Below are 23,711 nucleotides of genomic sequence, written 5' to 3' on the forward strand. Positions count from 1 at the left end.
TGACCAAGGCCCTTCTCCACCGATCGCTCAGTTTGGCCAGCTCTAGAAGAGTCTTGGTGGTTCCAAATGTATTTAATTTAAATACAGGCCACTGTGTTCTTGGGTACCTTCAATGCTCCAGAAATGTCACTTTGTCATTTTGGGGTATTGTGTGTAGATTGAGAATTTTTAAACATTTTAATACAATTTAGAATAAGACTAACGTAACAAAATTTGGAGAATGCCAAAGGGTCTGAATACTTTCCGAATGCACTGGATAGTGTATGTTCATCAGAAATTAAAATGATGCTTGAAATGTATTTATTACGTTTTTTTGATTAGGGAACAATGTACAACAGAAGTTACAAGCTTGATGTATTCATTGCGTGCTATGAATATGGGATCAAATACTCACTCTTTTTACTACTTTAATACACAAGTGAATTTGTCCCTTACAATGAGGGGACTATGTACAAAAAGTGCTGTAATTTCTAAATGATTCATTTAATAACAAAAGTCAGGACAGTTTCAACTGGTGTCAACACATTACACATAAAATTATATTTGAAGATCTACAATGTGAAAATGAGGCAGAACTCGGCTGCTCTTAATAATAGTTGATCCTGGCCTCTAACAGTTACTACAGGAGCTGTGTACCGTGTTCAACGTGGACTTGCCTTGCCGTGTGAAGTCATCTCAGCTTGGAATTATCAGCAATAAACAGACCAACACCAGCGCCATTGTAAAACCCCAACCCAGCTCTTGCTCTTATATCTGCCAGCATTGTCTCGTCCACCTCGGAGACATCGGTGAGTGTTGTCACATTATCGCTACAAAATAATTTAACTGTGCAGACCATTTTGTGGTCAAAGCAATGCTTTGAGGAGTTTTTCTTACACGCTACCCCCCCCCCCCCCCCCCCCTTCCAGCACGATATCGCAACCAAACCAGCCAAGCGGAGTCCTATTACAGACACGCAGCTCAACTTGTCCCTTCAAATGGTAAGTACTTTATACAGAAGTTTTCCTGTACAGTATTTGTTTACTGACACACGCAACATTAATGTGCTTTTTCTTTTACCTGACAAGGAAATCATTTCCGTATACGGAGTCTTCTGTTGATCTGTCAATGTCTCTCCTCCAACAGGTCAGCCTTACAATCAGCTGGCCATCCTGGCCTCCTCTAAAGGGGACCACCTCACAACGATATTCTACTACTGCAGGAGCATTGCCGTCAAGTTCCCTTTCCCTGCAGCCTCCACCAACCTGCAGAAAGCTCTCGCTAAAGCTGTTGAAAGGTATCATTGAGCATTTTTATTGTAGCCTCATTTCAATTGCTCTTTTGAAGATGTTTAGCTTTATTTATTTTCCCACCTTTATCAACCATCATTTGGGATGGGACTAATGAGCATTTTGATTTCCATCTTAACTGGTGTTGATATCACCCAGCTGGTTTACAGTGTATGGAGTTAAAGTTGTTCCATGTATACTTAATCCCTGTCTCGTCCTCAGCCGCGATGAGGTCAAAACAAAGTGGAGTGTGTCAGATTTCATCAAGGCCTTCATCAAGTTCCATGGTCACGTTTACCTGAGCAAGAGCCTGGAGAAGCTTAACAACCTGAGAGAAAAGCTGGAAGAACAGTTTCAGGTAATGTTTTAAAGTAAAGTTTAAATCCTTGCATACTTTGTGAAGGGGAACTAAGGATATATACCTTTCAAACCAAGACGTGTTTCCACCAACTTCAGCATCCTGTCAACTTTTTGCCTACTTTTCTTTATAGATGAAAGGTATTACTGGCGACAAAGCCTCTATTTTATTTCTGCCTGATGACCTGGTCATGATTGCGGTAATGTTCTGCTTACGGTTTAGTATGAAATGTATCTGTAATGCTGAGGCAGCATTGGCACGCACACTATGCTCTTAAGGTCTTGGATGGTTGCTAGGCAGCGCCCGTTACTACTATCCTCCTGGCAGTTCTAAACTTTGCAAGGCATGTCCCTTCACCCATGTTTTCTCATAGCCCACTCATGCACTGTTTTCTTAATCTCAACAAGATGGATCCATATATAATTCCTGTTCCTGTTGCTGCTGCTGCTGAGGACTATTTATGTCTGTAATAAAGCCCTTTTTGTTGGGGGGAAAACTTAATCTGATTGGCTGTGCCTGGCTCCCCAGTGGGTGGGCCTATGCCCTCCCAGGCCCACCCATGGCTAAGCTCCTGCCCAGTCGTGAAATCAATAGATTAGGGCCTAATGAATTTATTTCAATTGACTGATTTCCTTATATAAACCCTGTTCAGCTAAATCTTTTAAATTGTTGCGTTTTTATATTTTAGTTCCATATAATTTAACAAGTGGATTATTTTGCTCTTCAGTCGCTTAGTAGACTAGGCCTACTCCTGACCAAATGCCTGTGACTTAATCAATCAGTGTGATTTTGTTTCACTGAATCTGTCTGTAAATTTGGTTAATTCTCTGGCTGGGCAAATATGTGAAGGTGGTAAAGCGCATCTATTTGTTTCCTCATCTATCACTGACCAGAAACATTTAGCATGCAATAATGTAGCCTAAATCAAGAGCAGCCTATTATTTTGCTCTATCACGTATAGGCAACTGTCTAAAAGCCCACGGAGGCTGTGAAATATGAACATGATACTCGCATGCTTTTGGAAAATATAGATTGCTATTATTTTCTATCGGTATCATGATGAGTATACTCAATGTAAGACCCTGCTCCCTAACAAAGTGGAGTGAGGGTAGGAAAAAGATGAAACAGGGATCAGAAAAGCTTGGGCTCTGTTTATAAATTATTACCTTTTTTTATGACAGCGGTTCCACACGTTGCCGTGACTCAAGTAGTGTGGTTAAAAAATATTATTTGTATTTTGTGTTATATTTCATTTATATTCATAGCCTTCTATAAAATCTGTGACTGTGATCAGGGTAGCCTAAGTGTGTCTTGTCTGTTTAATTAACTATTGATTTCCTCAGGCTGCACAGACTAATAACATAGTTTATTCAATGGATTTATTAAAATAGACACAGGCTCATATCTACTCCAACTTGCCGTGCACTGGCGATTAGAAAAGCTTATCCCGGCAAGAATCTGGCAAAAAAAAGACTGAATTGGTTTTGAAACAAATATTAGCAGATCTTAAAAATCTACTAAAAAAAAAATGTAATAGGCAACATACTGTGAAGTCTTGTCTGTAAGCGTAGATAATAGTGGTCTTGGATATGTACCATTCTACGAAAGTCTTTGGGCCGGTTTCCCGGACACTGATTAAGCCTAGTCCTGGACTTAATTATTCTCATTGGAGAATATTCTTTGAAAGTACTTTTTAGTTCAGGACTAGGCTTAATCTGTATCCAGGAAACTGCCCGAAGATGTCTGAAGCTACCCCAATTCCATATGAAAGTAGCGTAAACATCCTTGTTTTTTTGTAGCGGCTGATTCTGCAGAAAGCCTTCAGCTCCCAGCAGCTGGTCCACATAACAATTATCAACATGTTTGAGCTGCACCATCTGAGGGACTTCGGCAATGAAACAGACGACCAGAGCTTCAGCTCCGAGGAGCAAATCGGCTGGTTCCAACTTCTCGGTCTCTTCAGTATGTCCCCAACTCCAATTGTCTCTCAATATGCACGATACATCTTACTTTGTGAATGACATGGCTGTTCATGGTTATGCAACTGCTGTTTTTAGATTTGGAGTTTTACTTGCTTTTTAAAAAATAATCTGGAAGTACTTATCGATGTTACCAAATCAGTTATCTTAGATTGAACTGTGTCAACTGCAGGGTGCTTTCTCACGGCCCCACTATCAGATGACCTGTTTCTCTTTCCTCGACCTCACTCTCTGTGGAATTGGAATGATTCAAGGAGCCAGGTTGTTGTTGGTGTTTTAAGGCCCTCTTCCTTTCCCACAGTGTCATTTCTTGGTGTCATGTGTAGCCGAGCACTGCTGAACAAGAACCGAGGAGAGGAGATCATGGGAGAATGTCCATTGCCAGCCATCAAGGTGTCCCTGGACTGGCTCAAACTACGACCTACCGTTTTTCAGGACGGTGCTGTGGACAGACGACAGTAGTATGTGTATCTTTTCTCTTTCAATGTCACTGTTTTCCCTCTAGGTGTTTAGATACATTCTGCCTGTCTGGTGTTGTAGCGTGTTTATTTGTTTTGGACTTTTTTCTTTTAGATCTTAGTAATAGCAGTAATACTTTTGAATGTGGTTTTGTATGGTCTACATTTAGTTAAACAATATTTTGCTCTTATTTCACCTTAGTGTTTGGCCTTGGCTGGTGTCCATTCTGAACAGTTTCCAGCCAAAGGAAGAGGATGTTTCCTGTGCATCAAGTAATGGCCATTCGATATCTCTGCTTTTGATATACAAATTTGTTTAACTTTTTGTTGATTGTCTCTAAATAATGTCCCTTACCTCTCTCTTCCAGTGACTCCACTTCCAGAGGAGTTTGAACTGCAGGGGTTTTTGGCTCTCAGGCCAGCGCTACGGTACATACAGTACATCCCCTTTTGGCTCAGCCTCTCTTCCATATAGAATGTGTCGTTGTGTGCATACCATGTTTTAGTGTATTAACCATGGTCTGCCACCCATTTTGGTGTACTCCTTTTCCAGGACCCTTGACTTCACTAAAGGCCACCAGGGTGTTGCTGTGGACAAGGAGGGTCTGCCAGTCCGTGCCCGTCATCAGAGGCTCATCAGCCTGGGGAAATGGGTGGCAGACAACCAGCCAGGGTGTGTCTTCCTCTCTACCCATTACTGTTTTGAACTACCACATCCATAACAACAATATAAAAGCAGTTTCCATCTTTGAATAATTGCTTTCTTTTAATAGATGCAACAGTATTTCACACGGCCTGTGTATTTTGGAGGGGTTGGAATAAAGCAGAAGACAAGTTTGCTTTGGACTCCCATGTACATTGGATAATAAAATAATCTTGTGTGTGCTATGTTTCAGGCTGATTCAGTACAAAGTCAGCGACGGCCTGCTGCTGTTCATCACCGACATCGAGGAATTGGCCATCGAGGAGCCCCAGGAGAAAGATGCCCCTGTGCTCCAGGAGTCCTCCAACAGTGAGCAGACCCCCAACGAGGGCAACATGGGCCTGAAGTCAGTCCTGTCCATGGGAAAGACCCAGAACAGCGTGTTGGAGATTGGCGAGAGGCCCGTGGTGACCTTCAAGGAGAACATCAAGCCCCGGGAGCAGAGCAGGGAGTCCAGCCGCAATCACCACCAGAAGGAGGCAGGGAAGGAACGAAGGGACTTCGGCAAAGGCAACGGGGTGCCGGGAAAAGGAGAGCAGAAGAGGGATGGCAAGAGGAAGAGTGAGGTGAAGAAGAACAGCCATGAGAAAGCTGCAGACGCAGGGAAACAGGTCAAATAAATAAACTGTTTTTCTTTAAGTTGGGATATATCCTGTGATTGTATGTATGCATCCCACAAAGCACCCTACCCCCTATGGAATGCATTACTTTTGACCAGGGCCCACTGAGTGCCCTTTGGGATTCAGACATGTTTATTGTGGTTGAAGGCTTAAGTACTTTACTGACTGAGTTTGTGTGTCTTCATGCAGGTGAAAGCCCAGTCGGATATGAGGAAGACGCCAGTGTCTGAGGCCAGGAAGACTCCAGTCACTCAGACCCAGACTACCTGCTCCTCCCAGTTCATCCCCATCCACCACCCGGGAGCCTTCCCTCCACTGCCCAGCCGACAAGGTACTAGCACTACCTCTCACAGTGCCTAGATTGAAAAGTTTTACACTTAAAAGATTTTTAGATCTAAGAGTAGTGAATAACCTTCTCTGTTTTATGTTGAAACTGTTTGCAGTTCAATTGTATTCTGCCATGTGAATAAATTAAATTAACTTGATCTTTCCAGGTTTCCCCCCTCCGGCCTATGTGATCCCTCCTCCTGTGGCGTTCTCCATGAATCCGGGCTTTACCTTCTCTACGGGCATGTCTGTCCCCGGGCCGTTCCTGCAGTCGGCCTCCCACCCTCAGCAGCCCGGTGCCCAGCAGGTAAAGGGAGACATGCTCAACTCTAAGGGCCAGAATAGCGGACACAGATTAAGCCTAATCCTGGATTTAAAAGGACTTTTAATGTAGAATCTCCATTGAAAATTACTTTTAGTCCAGGGCTATGTTTAATTTGGAAAACCACCCCCTGATCCTCTTGTGCAAACATATTCAAATGTGCTTAGAACCAAACAACGATACCATAACGAAGTCTTTTTCATGGCATCCAGCAGGTGCAGGTTCAGACTGGGAAGCCGTCGCACATTCCATACAGCCAGCAGAGGCCGTCAGTGCCAGGGGCGATGAACCAAGGGGCCCCCCAGGGCCAGCCCCAGCAACAGCCTTCTCAGACCATGCAGCAGGTGCAGCTCCAGGTCCAGGCTCTTGTCCAACAGCAGCAGTCACCCACCAAGCCTGTGCAGCCAGTACAGCTGGGCAAAAGCCCACCTCACCATCCAGGGATGCAGCAGGTAAATTATAGATCACAATGGTTCTGGTCTGGTAAGATACTAATAGATAACATCAGTCCAGTCTGTTGAAAGACAGAATGGTTATTTACAGGATAGAGCATTGGACTTGTAACCGAAAGGTTGCAAGATCGAATACCTGACCTGACAAGGTAAAAGGTCTGTTGTTCTGCCCCTGAACAGGCAGTTAGCCCACTGTTCCTAGGCCGTCATTGAAAATAAGAATGTGTTCTAAACTGACTTGCCTAGTTAAATAAAGATAAAAAATAAATAAATAAACGTTTTCTGCCGTAATTAATGAGCTTGTCTGTTAGAGGCAGTTTTACTGTTTTGCGCTGCAACTTGAAATGTATGATGGGCGTCATGTTTTTCCTGCATTGATGGACTGTTTTAGTGTGTTGTGCTGCAGGGATTTTTTTTTGACAAGTGTCCTGTTTTCCTCCTGACCAACAGTACATGCAAGTAGATCAGGCTGGACAGATGTGGGGCCAGCAGCACCAGACCCAGCCCACCATGCAGAAGATGCAGGCCATGCAGATGCCTGTCAAGCAGCCCTACTACATGGGAAGCCCCCAGGACCCCCTCAAGCTCTTTGAGCAACAGCAGTACGCCATGCAGACGGTGCCCCAGCAGAACAGCATGGACAAGAAGATGAAGTACCCGGATGTGAAAATACAGGATTTTTACTGGGACCCTTCCTACCGTATGGGGGATAACAGACCGATGGTGGGGGAGAGGATAGGCAAGCGGCTGCCCCCCGGGGCCTTCCACCCAGACCAGGACAACACACCCAGAGGGCCTCCTTTTGAGGTGAGTCTTGGTGTACTCCTCAACCACCTAGACAGACCTAAGTTGCATCCCAAATGGCACTCTATTCCTTATTTAGTGCCCTACTTTTGACCAGGTTCCATTTGAGACTAAACACTGCAAATTAGGGAATGGAGAGTTTAAGGAGAAGGAAGGGTTGTGGAATAGGTTTGGTCTTATGCTCTTTCTTTTCTATAACCAGTTCCAGCCAATCAATCAATCAATCAAATGTATTTTATATAGCCCTTCGTACATCAGCTGATATCTCAAAGTGCTGTACAGAAACCCAGCCTAAAACCCCAAACAGCAAGCAATGCAGGTGAAGAAGCACGGTGGCTAGGAAAAACTCCCTAGAAAGGCCAAAACCTAGGAAGAAACCTAGAGAGGAACCAGGCTATGTGGGGTGGCCAGTCCTCTTCTGGCTGTGCCGGGTGGAGATTATAACAAAACATGGTCAAGATGTTCAAATGTTCATAAATGACCAGCATGGTCGAATAATAATAAGGCAGAATAGTTGAAACTGGAGCAGCAGCACAGTCAGGTGGACTGGGGACAGCAAGGAGTCATCATGTCAGGTATTCCTGGGGCATGGTCCTAGGGCTCAGGTCCTCCGAGAGAGAGAAAGAGAGAATTAGAGAGAGCATATGTGGGATGGCCAGTCCTCTTCTGGCTGTGCCGGGTGGAGATTATAACAGAACATGGCCAAGATGTTCAAATGTTCATAAATGATCAGCATGGTCGAATAATAATAAGGCAGAACAGTTGAAACTGGAGCAGCAGCACAGCCAGGTGGACTGGGGACAGCAAGGAGTCATCATGTCAGGTAGTCCTGGGGCATGGTCCTAGGGCTCAGGTCCTCCGAGAGAGAGAAAGAGAGAAGGAGAGAATTAGAGAACGCACACTTAGATTCACACAGGACACCGAATAGGACAGGAGAAGTACTCCAGATATAACAAACTGACCCTAGCCCCCCGACACATAAACTACTGCAGCATAAATACTGGAGGCTGAGACAGGAGGGACAACCTTTTTTATGTGAGTAAAGTATATGGCGGATAAAAGTCATGACAGTCCTGATGGAAACACAACATTTGCCTGTAAACTTTCCAAATGTCGTCAAAACAAAATACGCTAGACGAGGTGGGATTTTTTTGTTAAAATTAATTATGTGCGATATGATGATGATGATTATTAAATCAATATTTGAAGTAAACTTGGAGTCATGCGAGGATGTGGTCCTCCCACTACTTCGGGAAAGTATGCAGTTTATTAGACTACAGATGAAATAAGTTGTGAAAGTACAAGGTGATGAGCTTGATGCTTCATTCCAATAAATATCGAGGGTCTTATTCTGGTGACATGATCATCGCTGCTTGCTTGGCTGTCATTTGACAAATAAAAATGATCTTGCTCTTTTCTTCACAATAATCTCATGTTGGTTAAAGGCCTATCCCCACTGTATCTGCGAGCTGTTGGCTAGAGCGCACTTGCCAATACCAGAGTGGACACACTTGCTATCTAACGCAACATTTTTTGTGCGAAAATCATCCGAGTTGAAAATGCAACGGACACCCGATTAACTTGTTTTTTTTATTTCATACATGGGAATTTAACAGAGCACATAAAAATACCTTCTACTATGTCATCACACACAACCTTTTATCCTCAACAAGTCTATTTGATGGAAACGCATCTGTGGTGGTAAAATGCGCATGTTTTTAATGCGGATTTTAGAATATTCACATGAAAATCATCTGTCGCCAATTGGATGGAACCCTAGTTTATGTTTATTTATTTGTAAAACAATATTTACAATTCTTTAGTGTGTTTTACGATTTGGTGTATTTATGGTGTTACTGTTGTAACAAAGTGCTGAGAGGATGCGTATTGGGCTATATGATGCCTATGCTGAAGGGTACATTATTAGCCTACTCAACACTAAATGTTGGATTTGAGTCCATTGGCTCTCGCTGGACTCATTTATTGGCCTGGTGTATGCTTCGGAAATCCTGTCCTGGACCCACAGGAAATATGTCCAGCGTGTAGGTTTTAAAGATCTGCTACTGGACTGACCATACTTGTTGATTGTTTGTGCAACCGATTGGGAGCTACAGTTGAAGTCGGAAGTTTACATACACCTTAGCCAAATACATTTAAACTCAGTTTTTCACAATTCCTGACATTTAATCCTAGTAAAAATTCCCTGTCTTAGGTCAGTTAGGATCACCACTTTATTTTAAGAATGTGAAATGTCAGAATAATAGAAAATTATTTATTTTAGCTTTCATTTCTTTCATCACATTCCCAGTTGGTCAGAAGTTGACATACACTCAATTAGTATTTGGTAACATTTCCTTTAAATTGTTTAACTTGGGTCAAGCATTTCAGGTAGCCTTCCACAAGCTTCCCAAAATAAGTTTGGTGAATTTTGGCCCATTCCTCCTGACAGAGCTGGTGTAACTGAGTCAGGTTTGTAGGCCTCCTTGCTCGCACATGCTTTTTCAGTTCTGCCCACAAATTTTCTATAGGTTTGAGGTCAGGGCTTTGTGATGGCCATTCTAATACCTTGGCTTTGTTGTCTTTAAGCCATTTTTTCACAACTTTGGATGTATGCTTGGGGTCATTGTCCATTTGGAAGCCCCATTTGCGACCAAGCTTTAACTTCCTGACCAATGTCTTGAGATGTTGCTTTTAATATATCCACATAATTGTCCATCCTCACGATGCCATCTATTTTGTGAAGTGCACCAGTCCCTCCTGCAGCAAAGCACCCCCACAACATGATGCTGCCTCTCCCGTGCTTCACGGTTGGGATGGTGTTCTTCAGCTTGCAAGCTTCCCCCTTTTTACTCCAAACATAACGATGGTCATTATGGCCAAACAGTTCTATATTTGTTTCATCAGACCAGAGTACATTTCTCCGAAAAGTACAATCTTTGTCTTCATGTGCCGTTGCAAACCATAGTCTGCCTTTTTTATGGCAGTTTTGGAGCAGTGGCTTCTTCCTTGCTGAGCGGCCTTTCAGGTTATGTCGATATAGGACGTGTTTTACTGTGGATATAGATACTTTTTTCCTCCAGCATCTTCACTAGGTCCTTTGCTGCTGTTCTGGGATAGATTTGCACTTTTCGCACCAACGTACGTTCATCTCTAGGAGACAGAACGCTTCTCCTTCCTGAGCGGTATGACGGCTGCGTGGTCCCATAGTGTTTATACTCGCGTATTATTGTTTGTACAGATGAACGTGGTACCTTCAGGCGTTTGGAAATTGCTCCAACGGATGAACCAGACGTGTGGAGGTCTACAATTTCTAGGTCTTGGCTGATTTCTTTTGATTTTCCCATGATGTCAAGCACAGAGGCACTGAGTTTGAAGGTAGGCCTTGAAATACATCCACAGGGACACAGGTACACCTCCACAGGACATCATTTTCTGGAATTTTCCAAGCTGTTTAAAGGCACAGTCAACTTAGTGTATGTAAACTTCTGACCCACTGGACATGTGATACAGGGAAATAATCTGTCTAAACAATTGTTGGAAAAATTACTTGTCATGCACAAAGTAGATGTCCTAACCGACTTTCCAAAACTAGTTTGTTAACAAGAAATGTGTGGAGTGGTTGAAAAATGAGTTTTAATGACTCCAACCTAAGTGTATGTAACCTCCGATTTCAACTGTATGTTGTTCTTATGTAGTGCTTGCAGGTTCCTCCCACTTCTGTTTTGGCCTCATTTTCATTTTTTTCTAAGGTGTTCGACTTGACTAGGAAGGAATTTGAAAGTTGTAATACTATCTGGTTGTATGATTAATCTCCAGCATCTTACATTGGTGTCAAATTGTTATGCTTGAACAACTCCAACTGCAATGTATGGGTTTATATAATACCTTTGGTAAATTAGACTCATAAACCCAGTGTATATCTGGAAAACTAGGCCTGTCTTTTTTCTACCTTTTTACTGGCTTCTCCACATCTTTGGGTAACTTATCCCTTTGCCAACCTATTTCTTACTGGCTTACCTTTTCTGTTTCTTTTTTCCTTCCATTCTTTTTTGCTTCATTCTCTCACTAGGACAAGAGCTCCCCTCTTCTGCCTCCAGACCTGTTAAAAAGTATATCAGATTTTGAGGAGGAGGAAGAGCTGGCCTTTACTAAGCCTCATGGTTTCTACCAGGCCTTGGCTGGCCCTCTTAGTACTGCTCCAGGACGAAATATATTTGTACGTAGTTAATTTCTCTTAATGTAATCCCCCTGGCTTAACCAGCATGTTAAACATCAGGACACGTATTCATAAAGCATGCTGATCTAGGATCAGTTTTAGAACATAATGAGTAAGATTACATGTAGGGGGGGGGGGGGGGGGGGGGGGCTGATTCAGGGTCAGTACTCATGAGGCGCTTTATGAATACAGGCCCAGATTCACCTTTACAACTAGTTTTAAGAAGCATTGTCTGGGATGTGAGTAGAATACTTAAGTGGGAGGGATATGGCTCATTTAAATACTGTAAGGCTTATATGTTAAATAAGAGTTCAGAATCTGTACGTGTGTTTTTCCAGGCTAGTGTTTATATGATTGTGTGGTTTTGTTCCTTATTCTATGTTAACAGAAATACACCCAGTACTTCTGAGCAGTCACTGTGCATTTTTGGAGGATTAGGCTAAATGTTGTCTATGCAGAATTCCTGTAAAATGTTGTAGGCATGCCTACATTATCCACAATGAGAGAAACAGACATTTTGTACTTGATCAGGTTGAACAAACTGTAACTGGGATTACATGTTGTGTAAATTTCAACCCTGTCAGTATTAATAGCAAACATACAAACACCTGCAGCGTCGACTTGGGAGAATGTGCTGATGGAATAAATTACATTCATCAGAAGCTATTAGTTAACACATCTGATACTGTAACTGTTTTCCCCAACTCTCTCCTATAGTTGCCAAGTCAGTCAAGAATGGAAAGTGGCTCTGAGGTGATGGGCCAGTCATCTTCTCTCATGCCCTTATCTGGGTTCCCAATTCAGGTCCGTATGTATGCATGGGAAAAGCTCCGCCCTGCCCCTATACTTGTTTTGACTGCTGTTTGTTGAAAAGGAAAATGTCTGCAGCATCTCACATGCAGTGGTTTAAGGTCACTCTGAGCCAGATTTGTAAATGAAGTCTCACTGAGCTTCTTTTTAAGTATGTTTGCTCTGAAATACCAGTTGAGTTTTAAATGCCATGTTTAATGTTAACTAAAGGGGTATGTATGACTGGCATTTGATCGTATGACAAAGGCCTAATTGTGTATTTTTGTTCTTGGTTTAGGAGAGTTCCTATCAAAACAACAGCATTTTCAGCCAGGCCTATGGGAAGAACATGGCTCCCAACCCCAAGCCCGACACTCCCATGCTTCACCAGGAACCTTCTCTCTACTCCCTGTTTGAAGGAACTCCATGGTCCCCGTCCCTTCCTGCCAGCTCAGGTACCTGCCGCCGCTCTCCCCCCCCCCCTTTCACACCAAGCTGTCCATAACATCACAACAGCACCCCTGTTAGTGTTAATTAACACGCTTGGGCCAGTCAAAATTGATAAACTGTTTTAATGGCTTTTTCCCCTAGAAAAGTGAGGCGAGGGGAAAATAAAACATTAAGTGGATAAGGAATAACAGTACTTTACCACATTGTCCTGGGCAGTTTGTACAGGCTCTGGGCAGAATGTGAGCTTCAATAGCTATATTATTCCATGTGAAAACTTACACTGTTTTTCTTAAAAATAATGCAGATGTTAGTGTTATAATCATGAGAAATTAAATACAATGAGAACTATAACTTTTCTTTATTCCTGATAGAAAATTAAAAGAACTCAAAATCAAGAACATCTTCACAGTAGATCACCTACTGGGTGTCAACAAACCATGGCGATTCAACATGTAGACTCATCTGGAAATAAAAAATTACCTACTATGTTCTGTGGTCAGAGGCAATAGCACAATCACCTGCTGCTTTTTACTGTTCAACAGCACGGTCTGCTTTGTGCTTTATTTCATGTTTTTTCTGGTCTCTAGCATGTTCATTTATTTTTATTTATTTATTGGAGCTCTCTTAATGAACTGCTTTCCTTCTTGCTTACACACTTGGCTCATTGGCCTGACATGTTGGAATTCTTGTTTGAGCCTCACAACCTCTTTCCCCCTCAAGAACATCTAGACATCCACAATGGACACACATCTGGGAATGACACTGATTGTTGAATAATACTGCGTCTCCACTTGCATTGCACAGGTTAGCCCCTTGAAAGCAACTATCTGCTCATGATATGGATTGTCTTCTTTGAAAATCTTTGAACCACTTGTAAAAAATGTCTCATCCCGAATGCGTTGGATTGCTTTCTATTCTTTAGACAGCCATACAAGCACCTTGGGTTCTCACATTCAACACAGTTGATGGTTGCTCTCACCTTTGCACTGACCATGGCAGCACTCCTCTTAACATTTTCTATATTTGGTGTCAGAGAAGGAATATCCTTTTCAGTGGTGTCCAGGCTGTACAGATCGTCACATGTCTGGTGCTCACGTTTGTCCACTGTCAATGTTGGATCAGGCACAAACCTTCAGTTCTTAAATTGTTCTTCTGGCAAATGTGGAGGACATCTTGAAATGACTGTCCTGGAATTGCTTGTTGTACTGTTCCTTGTCTAGGCCTTTTCCGCTGAGGTCATGCATCATGTCAACTTCTGTATCAATGATGTTGAATGGTTGAATTTTGGCAATTTCTTCCTGTGTTGTGTGCTGATGTACTTCTATGTGTGTTCCTCTCCAGGCGCTCAAACCGACCAATCACAAGAGCTGCAACAGGATGCACACGCTTTTCAAAAGCCTCTTTCAGGTCTGGTTGTTTGGTGGCTCTTTCACTTAGACTTGTCATTGTTGCTACTCTTCTTCACGTGCTTCTCATTTGATTCTTCCATCTTCTCCCTGGGGTTAGGGTAGCCAGGGCTGTTCCCCGAAGCCCCAAGTTTAGAAGGGAATTAACTCTCTCGGCAGGCTTGTCCCAGCTGTTTACCTGGTGCTGTTCTACAGGCGATAAGCATGTCAAGATCCAGTTAAACAAACAGGAGTGTGTGGCATGCTTGAACAGAGGCATATGTGGTTCTGTGGTCTGACCCACCATCAGATTGAGTGATCAAGATGGACTTGTTGGGAGAGACATCTGCGCACTGTAGTTTTCTCCTCTGAGGATGCTGAGATTTTGAACTGTGTGTCAAAAGGGGGCTGGTTGACTGGAAAACCTTGTCATTGACATGAACTAGATGGAGATGCTGGAATGTCTGGGATCAACATGACAGATAGTACAAGTCCACTCGTGGTAATCATGGTCTGCAGCTGCTAGAACTGTCCCACTAACAGGAGCAGTGCTTGGATGTCTGCCTGTTACAGGTCCCTATAGGCTGGCCAGGTTCTCCGACAGGGATGGTTGCCTTATCATCCACACAACATTTCACAGTCCTTCTGCCACATGCAGGCAAACTGCTTAATGTAGTTCCACTGTACTGCAACAAACTTTTTCTTGATATCCCTTATCACCTGAGACTGGGCCATGAACTTGAGGTCAAACCTTCCTGTGTACTGGAGAGCAGACACGGACCATGGATTCTTGGGTGTGAACTACAGTCTTTGCCACTGAATTGAGGGGATTTTAGTTTCTGGTGGAAGACGCTTTTCCGCTGTCACACAAGTCTTCAACTGAGATAGCAAAAGGTAAGTACAAGTACTCAACATGTCTGCAATCGCTAACATGAGCTGTGTATTTGTTAAAATACTTTGGTACTTCTTTCCAAAAGGATTGTGGTTTGCCATTCAGCTTCTTTAAATCCATTATCAGGTCTGGGTCATCACCATCAAGGAGGAACAAGGATACTCTCTCATTAAGTAGGCCCTGTTTACCATTGTTTGCTTATCTCTTGTCTGTCAAACTGATACATTTCTCTCAGGAAGTAGCAGTTCACTTTTGCAGCATGTGCGTATTTGTTCAGGAATGCTTTTTGCATTGCTCTGGTGTGGTATGTTGGTATTTATTTTCTCAGGGTGGAGATGACTGAATCTTGCCTGGTCTGATGAACACTATTGTTGTGTGAGGATACCTTCCATATGAATGTCAGAGTGCCTAGGTAGTCACAACAGGCATACTTAAAAAGTACAGTCTATGGAAGTTGTCAGTCCATTTCCTTCACTCATGAAGATGGATTACAGAGAGAAGTCCAGTGGGGTGGTATTGGGGCACTTTCTCCAAAGCTTGCAATAGAGTTGTACTGGGGGCTGACCCATCCGCATGATGCTCTCTGTGTAGCATAAAACATCAGACTCTGGTGTACGTAGGGGAGTGGACTGTTGGTGACTTCTGGTCATTGCGTGATTCACCTTCTCCAAGTGGGATCCATAAGCTGTTATGGACTCTTTTTAAAAAAAAAATACAAATATATATATATATATATATATATATATATATATATATATATATATATATATATATATATATATATATATATATATATATATATATTTATATTTCACCTTTATTTAACCAGGTAGGCTAGTTGAGAACAAGTTCTCATTTACAACTGCGACCTGGCCAAGATAAAGCAAAGCAGTGCGACAGAAACAACAACTCAGTTACATATGGAATAAACAAGCGTACAGTCTAACACAATATAAAAAAAGAGTCTATATACAGTGTGTGCAAATGTCACGAGGAGGAAAGGCAACAAATGGGCCATAGTAGCAAAATAATTACAATTTAGTAGATTAACATTGGAGTGATAGATGAGCAGATGATGGTGTGTAAGTAGTGATAATTCTATTTTGTAGATGACATCGTCGAGGATCGGTAGGATAATCAGTTTTACGAGGGTAAGTTTGGCGGCGTGAGTGAAGGAGGCTTTGTTGCGGAATAGAACGCCGATTTGATATTGGATTGGAGATGTTTTGATATGATTCTGGAAGGAGAGTTTACAGTCTAGCCAGGCACCTAGGTATTTGGGGCGGCAGGGTAGCCTAGTGGTTAGAGCGTTAGACTAGTAACCAAAAAGTTGCAAGTTCAAACCCCCGAGCTGACAAGCGGGCGGACTTGGGCAGCGAACGGTTGAAGAGCATGCATTTGGTTTTGCTAGCGTTTAAGAGCAGTTGGAGGCCACGGAAGGAGTGTTGTATGGCATTGAAGCTCGTTTGGAGGTTAGTTAAGTGTCCAAAGAAGGGCCAGATGTATACAGAATGGTGTCATCTGCGTAGAGGTGGATCAAAGAATCACCCGCAGCAAGAACTACATCATTGATATATATACAGAGAAAAGAGTCATCCCGAGAATTGAACCCTGTGGTACCCCCATAGAGACAGCCAGACATCCGGACAACAGGCCCTCCGATTTGACACACTGAACTCTATCTGAGAAGTAGTTGGTGAACCAAGCGAGGCAGTTGTTAGAGAAACCAAGGATATTGAGTCTGCCAATAAGAATGTTGTGATTGACAGATTCGAAAGCCTTGGCCAGGTCGGTGAAGACGGCTGCACAGTTCTGTCTTTTATCAATGGCGATTATGATATCGTTTAGTACCTTGAGCGTGGCTGAGGTGCACTCTTGACCGGCTCGGAAACCGGATTGTACAGCGGAGAAGGTACGCTGAAATTCGAAATGGTCAGTGATCTGTTTATTAACTTGGCTTTCAAAGACTTGGCGGGATAGATAGGCCTGGCAGGATAGATCTAGGTCTATAGCAGTTTGGGTCTAGAGTGTAACCCCCTTTGAAGAGGGGGATAACCGCGGCAGCTTTCCAATCTTTAGGGATCTTGGACAATACAAAAGAGGCTGAACAGGCTGGTAATAGGGGTTGCAACTATGGCAGCGGATTGATTTAGAAGAGAGGGTCCAGATTGTCTAGCCCAGCTGATATGTGCGGGTCCAGGTTTTGCAGCTCTTTCAGAACATCTGCTATCTGGATTTGGGTCAAGGAGAAGCTGGGGAGGCTCGGGTGAGTAGCTGCGGGGTGGGGGTGGAGCTGTTGGCCGGGGTTGGAGTAGCCAAGAGGAAGGCATGTCCAGCGGTAGAGATGCTTATTGAAATTTTTGAATTTCATGGATTTATCGGTGGTGACCGTGTTACCTAGCCTCAGTGCAGTGGGCAGCTGGGAGGAGGTGCTCTTGTTCTCCATCGACTTTACAGTGTCCCAAAACTGCTTGAAAAAGCTAGCCTTTGCTTTCCTGACTGACTGCGTGTAGGACATCTGGGTTGGCAGAGTGTGCTAAAACAGTGAGTAAAACAAACTTAGGGAGGAGGCTTCTGATGTTGACATGCATGAATCCGAGGCTTTTTCGATGACAGAAGTCAACAAATGAGGATGCCCGGGGACACGCAGGGCCTGGGTTTACCTCCACATCACCCGAGGAACAGAGGAGGAGTAGGATTAGGGTACGGCTAAAGGCTATCAAAACTGGTCGTCTAGAGCGTAGGGCACAATGAATCAAAGGAGCAGATTTCTGGGCGTGGTAGAATAGATTCAGGGCATAATGTGCAGACGGGAATGGTGGGGTGCGGGTACAGCGGAGGTAGGCCCAGGCACTGAGTGATAAGAGAGGTTGCATCTCTGGACATGCTGGTTATACTGGGTGAGGTCACCGTATGTGTGGGAGGTGGGATAAAGGAGGTCTCAGAGGTATGATGAGTGGAACTAGGGGTTTCATTGTAACTAAAACCATGATAGCTAACCTAAACAACAGGTTACAAGGCATATTGACATTTGAGAGAGACATAAAGCGAGGCATAAAGCAATCACAGGTGTTGATTGGGAGAGCTAGCTAAGACAACGGGTAAGACAACAACCGCTAATCGGTTAAGACAACAACAACCGGTAAAATGGCAATGAATGGGCAGAGAGGGTCGGTTATCTACACATAGGGCCTGAGTCCGGGGCTGGGGCCGACAGATGAAAAGAATGGAGTAGCGTGATTTAAACTCTCTGGGATCGTTCGGGACGCTAGCGTCCCACCTCGCCAACAGCCAGTGAAATTACGGGCGCCAAATTCAAAACAACAAATCTCATAATTAAAATTCCTCAACCATGCAAGTATTTTACACCATTTTAAAGAAACACTTCTCGTTAATCCAACCACCGTGCCCGATTTCAAAAAGGCTTTTCCATGAAAGCAGAACATATGTTAGGTCAGCAACTTGTCACAGAAAGCATTCAGCCATTTTCCAACCAAAGAGAGGTGTCACAAAAAGCAGAAATATAGATAAAATGAATCACTAACCTTTGACGATCTTCATCAGATGACACTCCCAGGAATCAATGTTACACAATACATATGTTTTGTTCGATCAAGTTCATTTTTATATCCATAAACCTCAGTTTACATTGGCACCATGTTCAGAAATGCCTCCAAACATCTGGAGAAATTGCAGAGAGCCACATCAAATAACAGAAATACTCATCATAAACTTTGATGAAAGATACATGTTTTACATAGAATTTAAGATTAACTTGTGCAGCCGCTGTGTCAGATTTCAAAAAAGCTTTACGGCAAAAGCACAATATTCAATAATCTGAGAACAGGTTCAGCCACAAAAGCAATACAGTTACCCACCAAATTGTGGAATCAACAGAAGTCATAAATAGCATTATAAATCTTCACTTACCTTTGCTGATATTCGTCGGAATGCACTCCCAGGACTCCCGCTTCCACAAGAAATGTTTGTTTTGTTTGATTACGTCCATATTTATGTCCAAATACCTCCGTTTTGTTCGCACGTTTAGTTCACTATTCCAAAGGCACAATGCTCGAGCGCAAAATCCAGACGAAAAGTCAAGAGTTCCATTACAGTTTGTAGAAACATGTCAAACGATGTTTACAATCAATCCTTAGGGTCTTTTTATAATAAATCTTCAATAATATTCCAACCGGAATATTCATTACAGAGGAAAAAGAAAAAACGGCGCGCCCGCTTGACCGCTCAGCAAACAACTGATTGGCCTCAGCCTAGTCCACTTGTTGAAACGGCTCTTATTCGACACCCTTCCACAATTGAAGCCTGAAACAACTTTCTAAAGACTGTTGACATCTGCTGGAAGCATTGGGAAGTGCAATCTGGCCCCATAGACACAGCATATTGGATTGGCAATCACTTAAATGAAACTACAAACACCAGTTTTCCCACTTCCTGGTTGGATTTGTCTCAGGTTTTCGCCTGCCATATGAGTTCTGTTATAGTCACAGACATCATTAAAACAGTTTTAGAAACTTCAGTGTTTTCTATCCAATACTACTAATATGCATATATTAGCATCTGGGACAGAGTAGCAGGCAATTTACTCTGGGAACCTTATTCATCCAAGCTACTCAATACTGCCCCCCAGCCATAAGAAGTTAATGTGATGTATAGAGTAGACTATTAAAAACAAACATCTAATTCATGACTTTAATTATAATCATATTAAAATGTTGTATAATAATGAGTTCATTACCTGAATGCATCTCCTATAAGGCGTTAACAAAATGTTCATACAAATATGATTAGGCCTCTCTCTTAGACTCGGCTTTGTAGAAAGGGAGTTAATCAATTTAGGTTTGACCAATTTTATGTAGCACTGGAAATACATAAATCCAGCCATAAAGTATAGCCTATCGTCAAAATAAAAATGTTTGTTTATCACATGCCCAATTAGAAGCGTCAATCTATATAGAGCAAGTTTTACTAAATTCGAGCCCAGTAACTCACCGCATCCTGCTTCAATTGTCTCGTCTGGCTGCCACGAAAAGCCCTAGCCTTGGAGACCGTCAATCATATCATTGTGGAGCTGCTGATCTGCACGAAGTGTGAGAGTGCCACTGGCGATGTACTTTGCTGGACATGCTAGCTGTTCTCGGTGGCGTATCATCACTTTGTTTCACTGTCCAATCCGAGGCTGTTTGGTCTCTTGCTCATCAACTAGGTAAAGCGTCAAGGGAGAGAGGACAGTGCATTATCAACAAAGCGCTGCATATATTGCCTGAAAAATAACATCTGATTTTTTTTTTTTATATCGATAATTAAGGGGTGGTGGAGACAATTGAGGGCCATCCATTTAAAACAGTAATTAAACTTTCTCTGGCCTTAGCATCTGAGTCAATATTTCAATATAATCTTTATTGAATAACATTTTATAAAGGCAGAAATTCTGTTAGAAATTAAGACATATTTGCATGTAATTATAATTATATTTCTCCATTTCCATAACAGACCACTCTACACCAGCAAGCCAGTCCCCCCATTCTTCCAACCCAAGCAGTTTACCTTCTTCTCCACCCACGCACAACCATGGCTCCATCCCCTTCTCTAACTTCGGCCCCATAGGAACACCCGACAACCGAGACAGGAGGATGGTTGACCGCTGGAAGGTGGAAAAGACGCGTAAGTCAACCTCATGAATCTAAATATATAAATTATATCCATCTACCCCTTATACCCACTGATATATGTAATGAATGTCATGTTTGGTATATCAACTTAGCCTTTTCCAGACATTTTGTGTTATACTTAAGTCATGGCGTTTTATATAATGAATCTCTGTTTTTGTCAAGTAGCTGTGAGTGGGTTTGGTCTGGACTACCTGCCCTCTGCGTCGTCGTCTTCAGACCACCGAACCCCTGAGAACAGCTGGCACCAGGGGAACACCCCCAGCAGCTCCTGGGCCGCCCAGGAGTTGCCAATGGAAGACTCCTCCACTGTGCTCCTGGACAGTCTGAAGGTACCACACGACACATACCTTTCTTACCTTTAGGGTTGCAAAAGTCTGGTAACTTTCCACAAATTTCCAAGTTTTCAAGAAATCCAAGTTTGAGAATTCCTGGATTACAAGATTATTCCCTAATGATTCAAGGAATATTCCAACCAAGACTTCTGGATAACATCTGAATTAAGGGGAAGTTACTGGACTAAAGTCTCCTTTAGTAATTTAGAATTAAGCGACGTCACCTGTTATTGCCACTTATATCACCCCAACTTTATTTTAGGTCCTGTCTAGGGCTGTTGCGGTGACCGTATTACAGCCACACCGACGGTTATGAGTCATGACCGCAGTAAAATTCCATGTGACTGTTGAGTCATGTTAATCTTCCTTTAGGCAGTTTGGACATGCTCTGGTAGTACCCAATTTGCTAATGATCATCAGGTCCTAATGGCCTGGTATACAGGGCTCTATTGTTCCTCCATCAGGTGCTAATGGCAGGGTACTCAGGGCTCTATTGTTCCTCCATCAGGTCCTAATGGCCTGGTATACAGGGCTCTATTGTTCCCCCAGGTCCTAATGGCCGGGTACTCAATGTTCTATTGTTCCTCCATCAGGTCCTAATAGCCTGGTACTCAGGGCTTTATTGTTCCTCCATCAGGTTCTAATGGTCTGGTACTCAGGGCTCTATTGTCCCTCTAACCAATCTGACGTCATTGCAAATTAATTTGAATATATGGATGTATATATGTCAAACATTTGGATGCCAACTCAACTCAGTTTTTTATTTTTACTCTCCTACGTTGTGGAATAATAGGGAAGACATCCAAACTATGAAATAACACATGGAATCACGTAGTAACCAAAAAAGTGTTAAACATATCAAAATATATTTGAGATTATTTAAAGTATGTCCTTTGAAACTATATAAACTAGTGACCCGCAGTGTTTGTCATTTATACCCTGATGAAGACAGCTTGTCTGTCAAAATGTTGGTTATTAGGCTATTAAATTATGGCATCTGAGCTCCTAGTGTGCGGCTCTCCTTTTTCTTTTTCAAGATTCTTCAAAGTCGCCACCCTTTGCCTTGATGACAGCTTTGCACACTCTTGGCATTCTCACTACCAGCTTCACCTGGACTGCTTTTCCAACAGACTTGACGGTGTTCCCACATATGCTGAGCACTTGTTGGCTGCTTTTCCTTCACTCCACGGTCCAACTCATCCCAAACCATCTCAATTGGGTTGAGGTCGGGCGATTGTGGAGGCCAGGTCATCTGATGCAGCACTCCATCACTCTCCTTCTTGGTCAACTAGCCCTTACACAGTCTGGAGGTGTGTTTTGGGTCATTGTCCTGTTGAAAAACAAATGAGGATCTCACTAAGCGCAAACCAGATGGGATGGCGTATCGCTGCAGAATGCTGTGATCCATGCTGGTTACGTGTGCCTTGAAATTTAAATAAATCACTGACCGTGTCACCAGCAAAGCACCATCACACCACCTCCTCCATGCTTCACAGTGGGAATCACACATGCGGAGATCATCCGTTCACCTACTCTGCATCTTGCAAAAAAACAGCTTTTGGGGGGGTGTAATACAGAAGATAGCCCTATTTGGTAAAAGACCAAGTCTATATTATGGCAAAAAGACAGCCCATCGTTACTTTAAGATATGAAAGTCAGTCAATACGGAAAATTTCAAGAACTTTTAAAGTTTTTTCAAGTGCAGTCACAAACCACCAAGCGCTATAATGAAACTGGCCCTCATGAGGACTCCCACGGGAATGGAAGACCCAGAGTTACCTTTGCTGCAGAGGATAAGTTAATTAGTTACCAGCCTCAGAAATTGCAGCCCAAATAAATACTTCAGAGTTCAAGTAACACACATCTCTAAATCATCTGTTCAGAGGAGACTGTGTGAATCAGGCCTTCATTGAAGAATTGCTGCAGGGAAACCACTACTAAAGACCTCAATGAGAAGAAGAGAATTGCCTGGGCCAGGAAACACAAGTAATGGACATTAGACCGGTGGAAATCGGTCTGATGAGACCAAATTTGAGATTTTTGGTTCCAACCGCTCTGTCTTTGTGAGACACGTGTATTTCCCACCGTAAGGCATGGAGGAGGTGGTGTGATGGTGTGGGGGTGCTTTGCTGGTGACAGTGTGATTTATTTAGAATTCAAAGCAAACTTAACCAGCATGGCTACGACAGCATGCTGTACCAATATGCCATCCCATCTGGTTTGCGCTTAGTGGGACTATTATTTGTTTTTCAATAGGACAATGACCCATCATACCTCCAGGCGGTGTAAGGGCTATTTGACCAAGAAGGAGAGTGAGGGAGTGCCTGGCCTTCACAATCCCCCAACCTCAACCCAAATGAGATGGTTTGGGATGAGTCAGACCGCAGAGTAAAGGAAAAGCAGCCAACAACTGCTCAGCATATGTGGGAACTACTTGAGGACTGTTGGAAAAGGATTCCAGGTGAAGCTGGTTGAGAGAGAACCAAGAGTGTGCAAAGCTGTCAAGGCAAAGGGAGGCTATTTGAAGAATCTCAAATATAAAATATATTTGGATGTTTAAAACTTTTTTTTGGTTACTGCATGATTTCATATGGGTTATTTCATAGTTGATGTCTTCACTATTATTCTAGAAAATGGTAAAAAGAAAAACCCTTGAATGAGTAGGT

At 42.9% G+C, this 23,711-nt stretch overlaps 1 protein-coding gene across 4 annotated transcripts in view; it reads left to right on the top strand.

Moving 5' to 3' along the window:
* Nucleotides 1–23,711, top strand: part of smg7 (SMG7 nonsense mediated mRNA decay factor) — a 31,044-nt gene that overhangs the window by 3,232 nt on the left and 4,101 nt on the right. Inside the window, exons 5-23 of one of the 4 annotated variants that reach the window (XM_021589538.2) lie at nucleotides 617–788; nucleotides 909–980; nucleotides 1,126–1,276; nucleotides 1,491–1,626; nucleotides 3,426–3,588; nucleotides 3,907–4,066; nucleotides 4,266–4,336; nucleotides 4,432–4,492; nucleotides 4,617–4,736; nucleotides 4,960–5,377; nucleotides 5,576–5,717; nucleotides 5,881–6,020; nucleotides 6,248–6,487; nucleotides 6,938–7,294; nucleotides 11,361–11,507; nucleotides 12,225–12,311; nucleotides 12,595–12,751; nucleotides 20,535–20,705; nucleotides 20,879–21,042. In XM_021589538.2, the coding sequence (XP_021445213.2) occupies nucleotides 617–788; nucleotides 909–980; nucleotides 1,126–1,276; nucleotides 1,491–1,626; nucleotides 3,426–3,588; nucleotides 3,907–4,066; nucleotides 4,266–4,336; nucleotides 4,432–4,492; nucleotides 4,617–4,736; nucleotides 4,960–5,377; nucleotides 5,576–5,717; nucleotides 5,881–6,020; nucleotides 6,248–6,487; nucleotides 6,938–7,294; nucleotides 11,361–11,507; nucleotides 12,225–12,311; nucleotides 12,595–12,751; nucleotides 20,535–20,705; nucleotides 20,879–21,042 (3,129 nt within the window). Of the gene's footprint in view, nucleotides 1–616; nucleotides 789–908; nucleotides 981–1,125; nucleotides 1,277–1,490; nucleotides 1,627–3,425; nucleotides 3,589–3,906; nucleotides 4,067–4,265; nucleotides 4,337–4,431; nucleotides 4,493–4,616; nucleotides 4,737–4,959; nucleotides 5,378–5,575; nucleotides 5,718–5,880; nucleotides 6,021–6,247; nucleotides 6,488–6,937; nucleotides 7,295–11,360; nucleotides 11,508–12,224; nucleotides 12,312–12,594; nucleotides 12,752–13,466; nucleotides 13,551–20,534; nucleotides 20,706–20,878; nucleotides 21,043–23,711 lie in introns of those variants that run through there. The other 3 variants (XM_021589540.2, XM_036967133.1, XM_021589541.2) reach the window with 3 other exon arrangements.

This window comes from Oncorhynchus mykiss, chromosome 28, assembly GCF_013265735.2.
Source record: "Oncorhynchus mykiss isolate Arlee chromosome 28, USDA_OmykA_1.1, whole genome shotgun sequence".
Taxonomy (NCBI): Eukaryota; Metazoa; Chordata; class Actinopteri; order Salmoniformes; family Salmonidae; genus Oncorhynchus; species Oncorhynchus mykiss.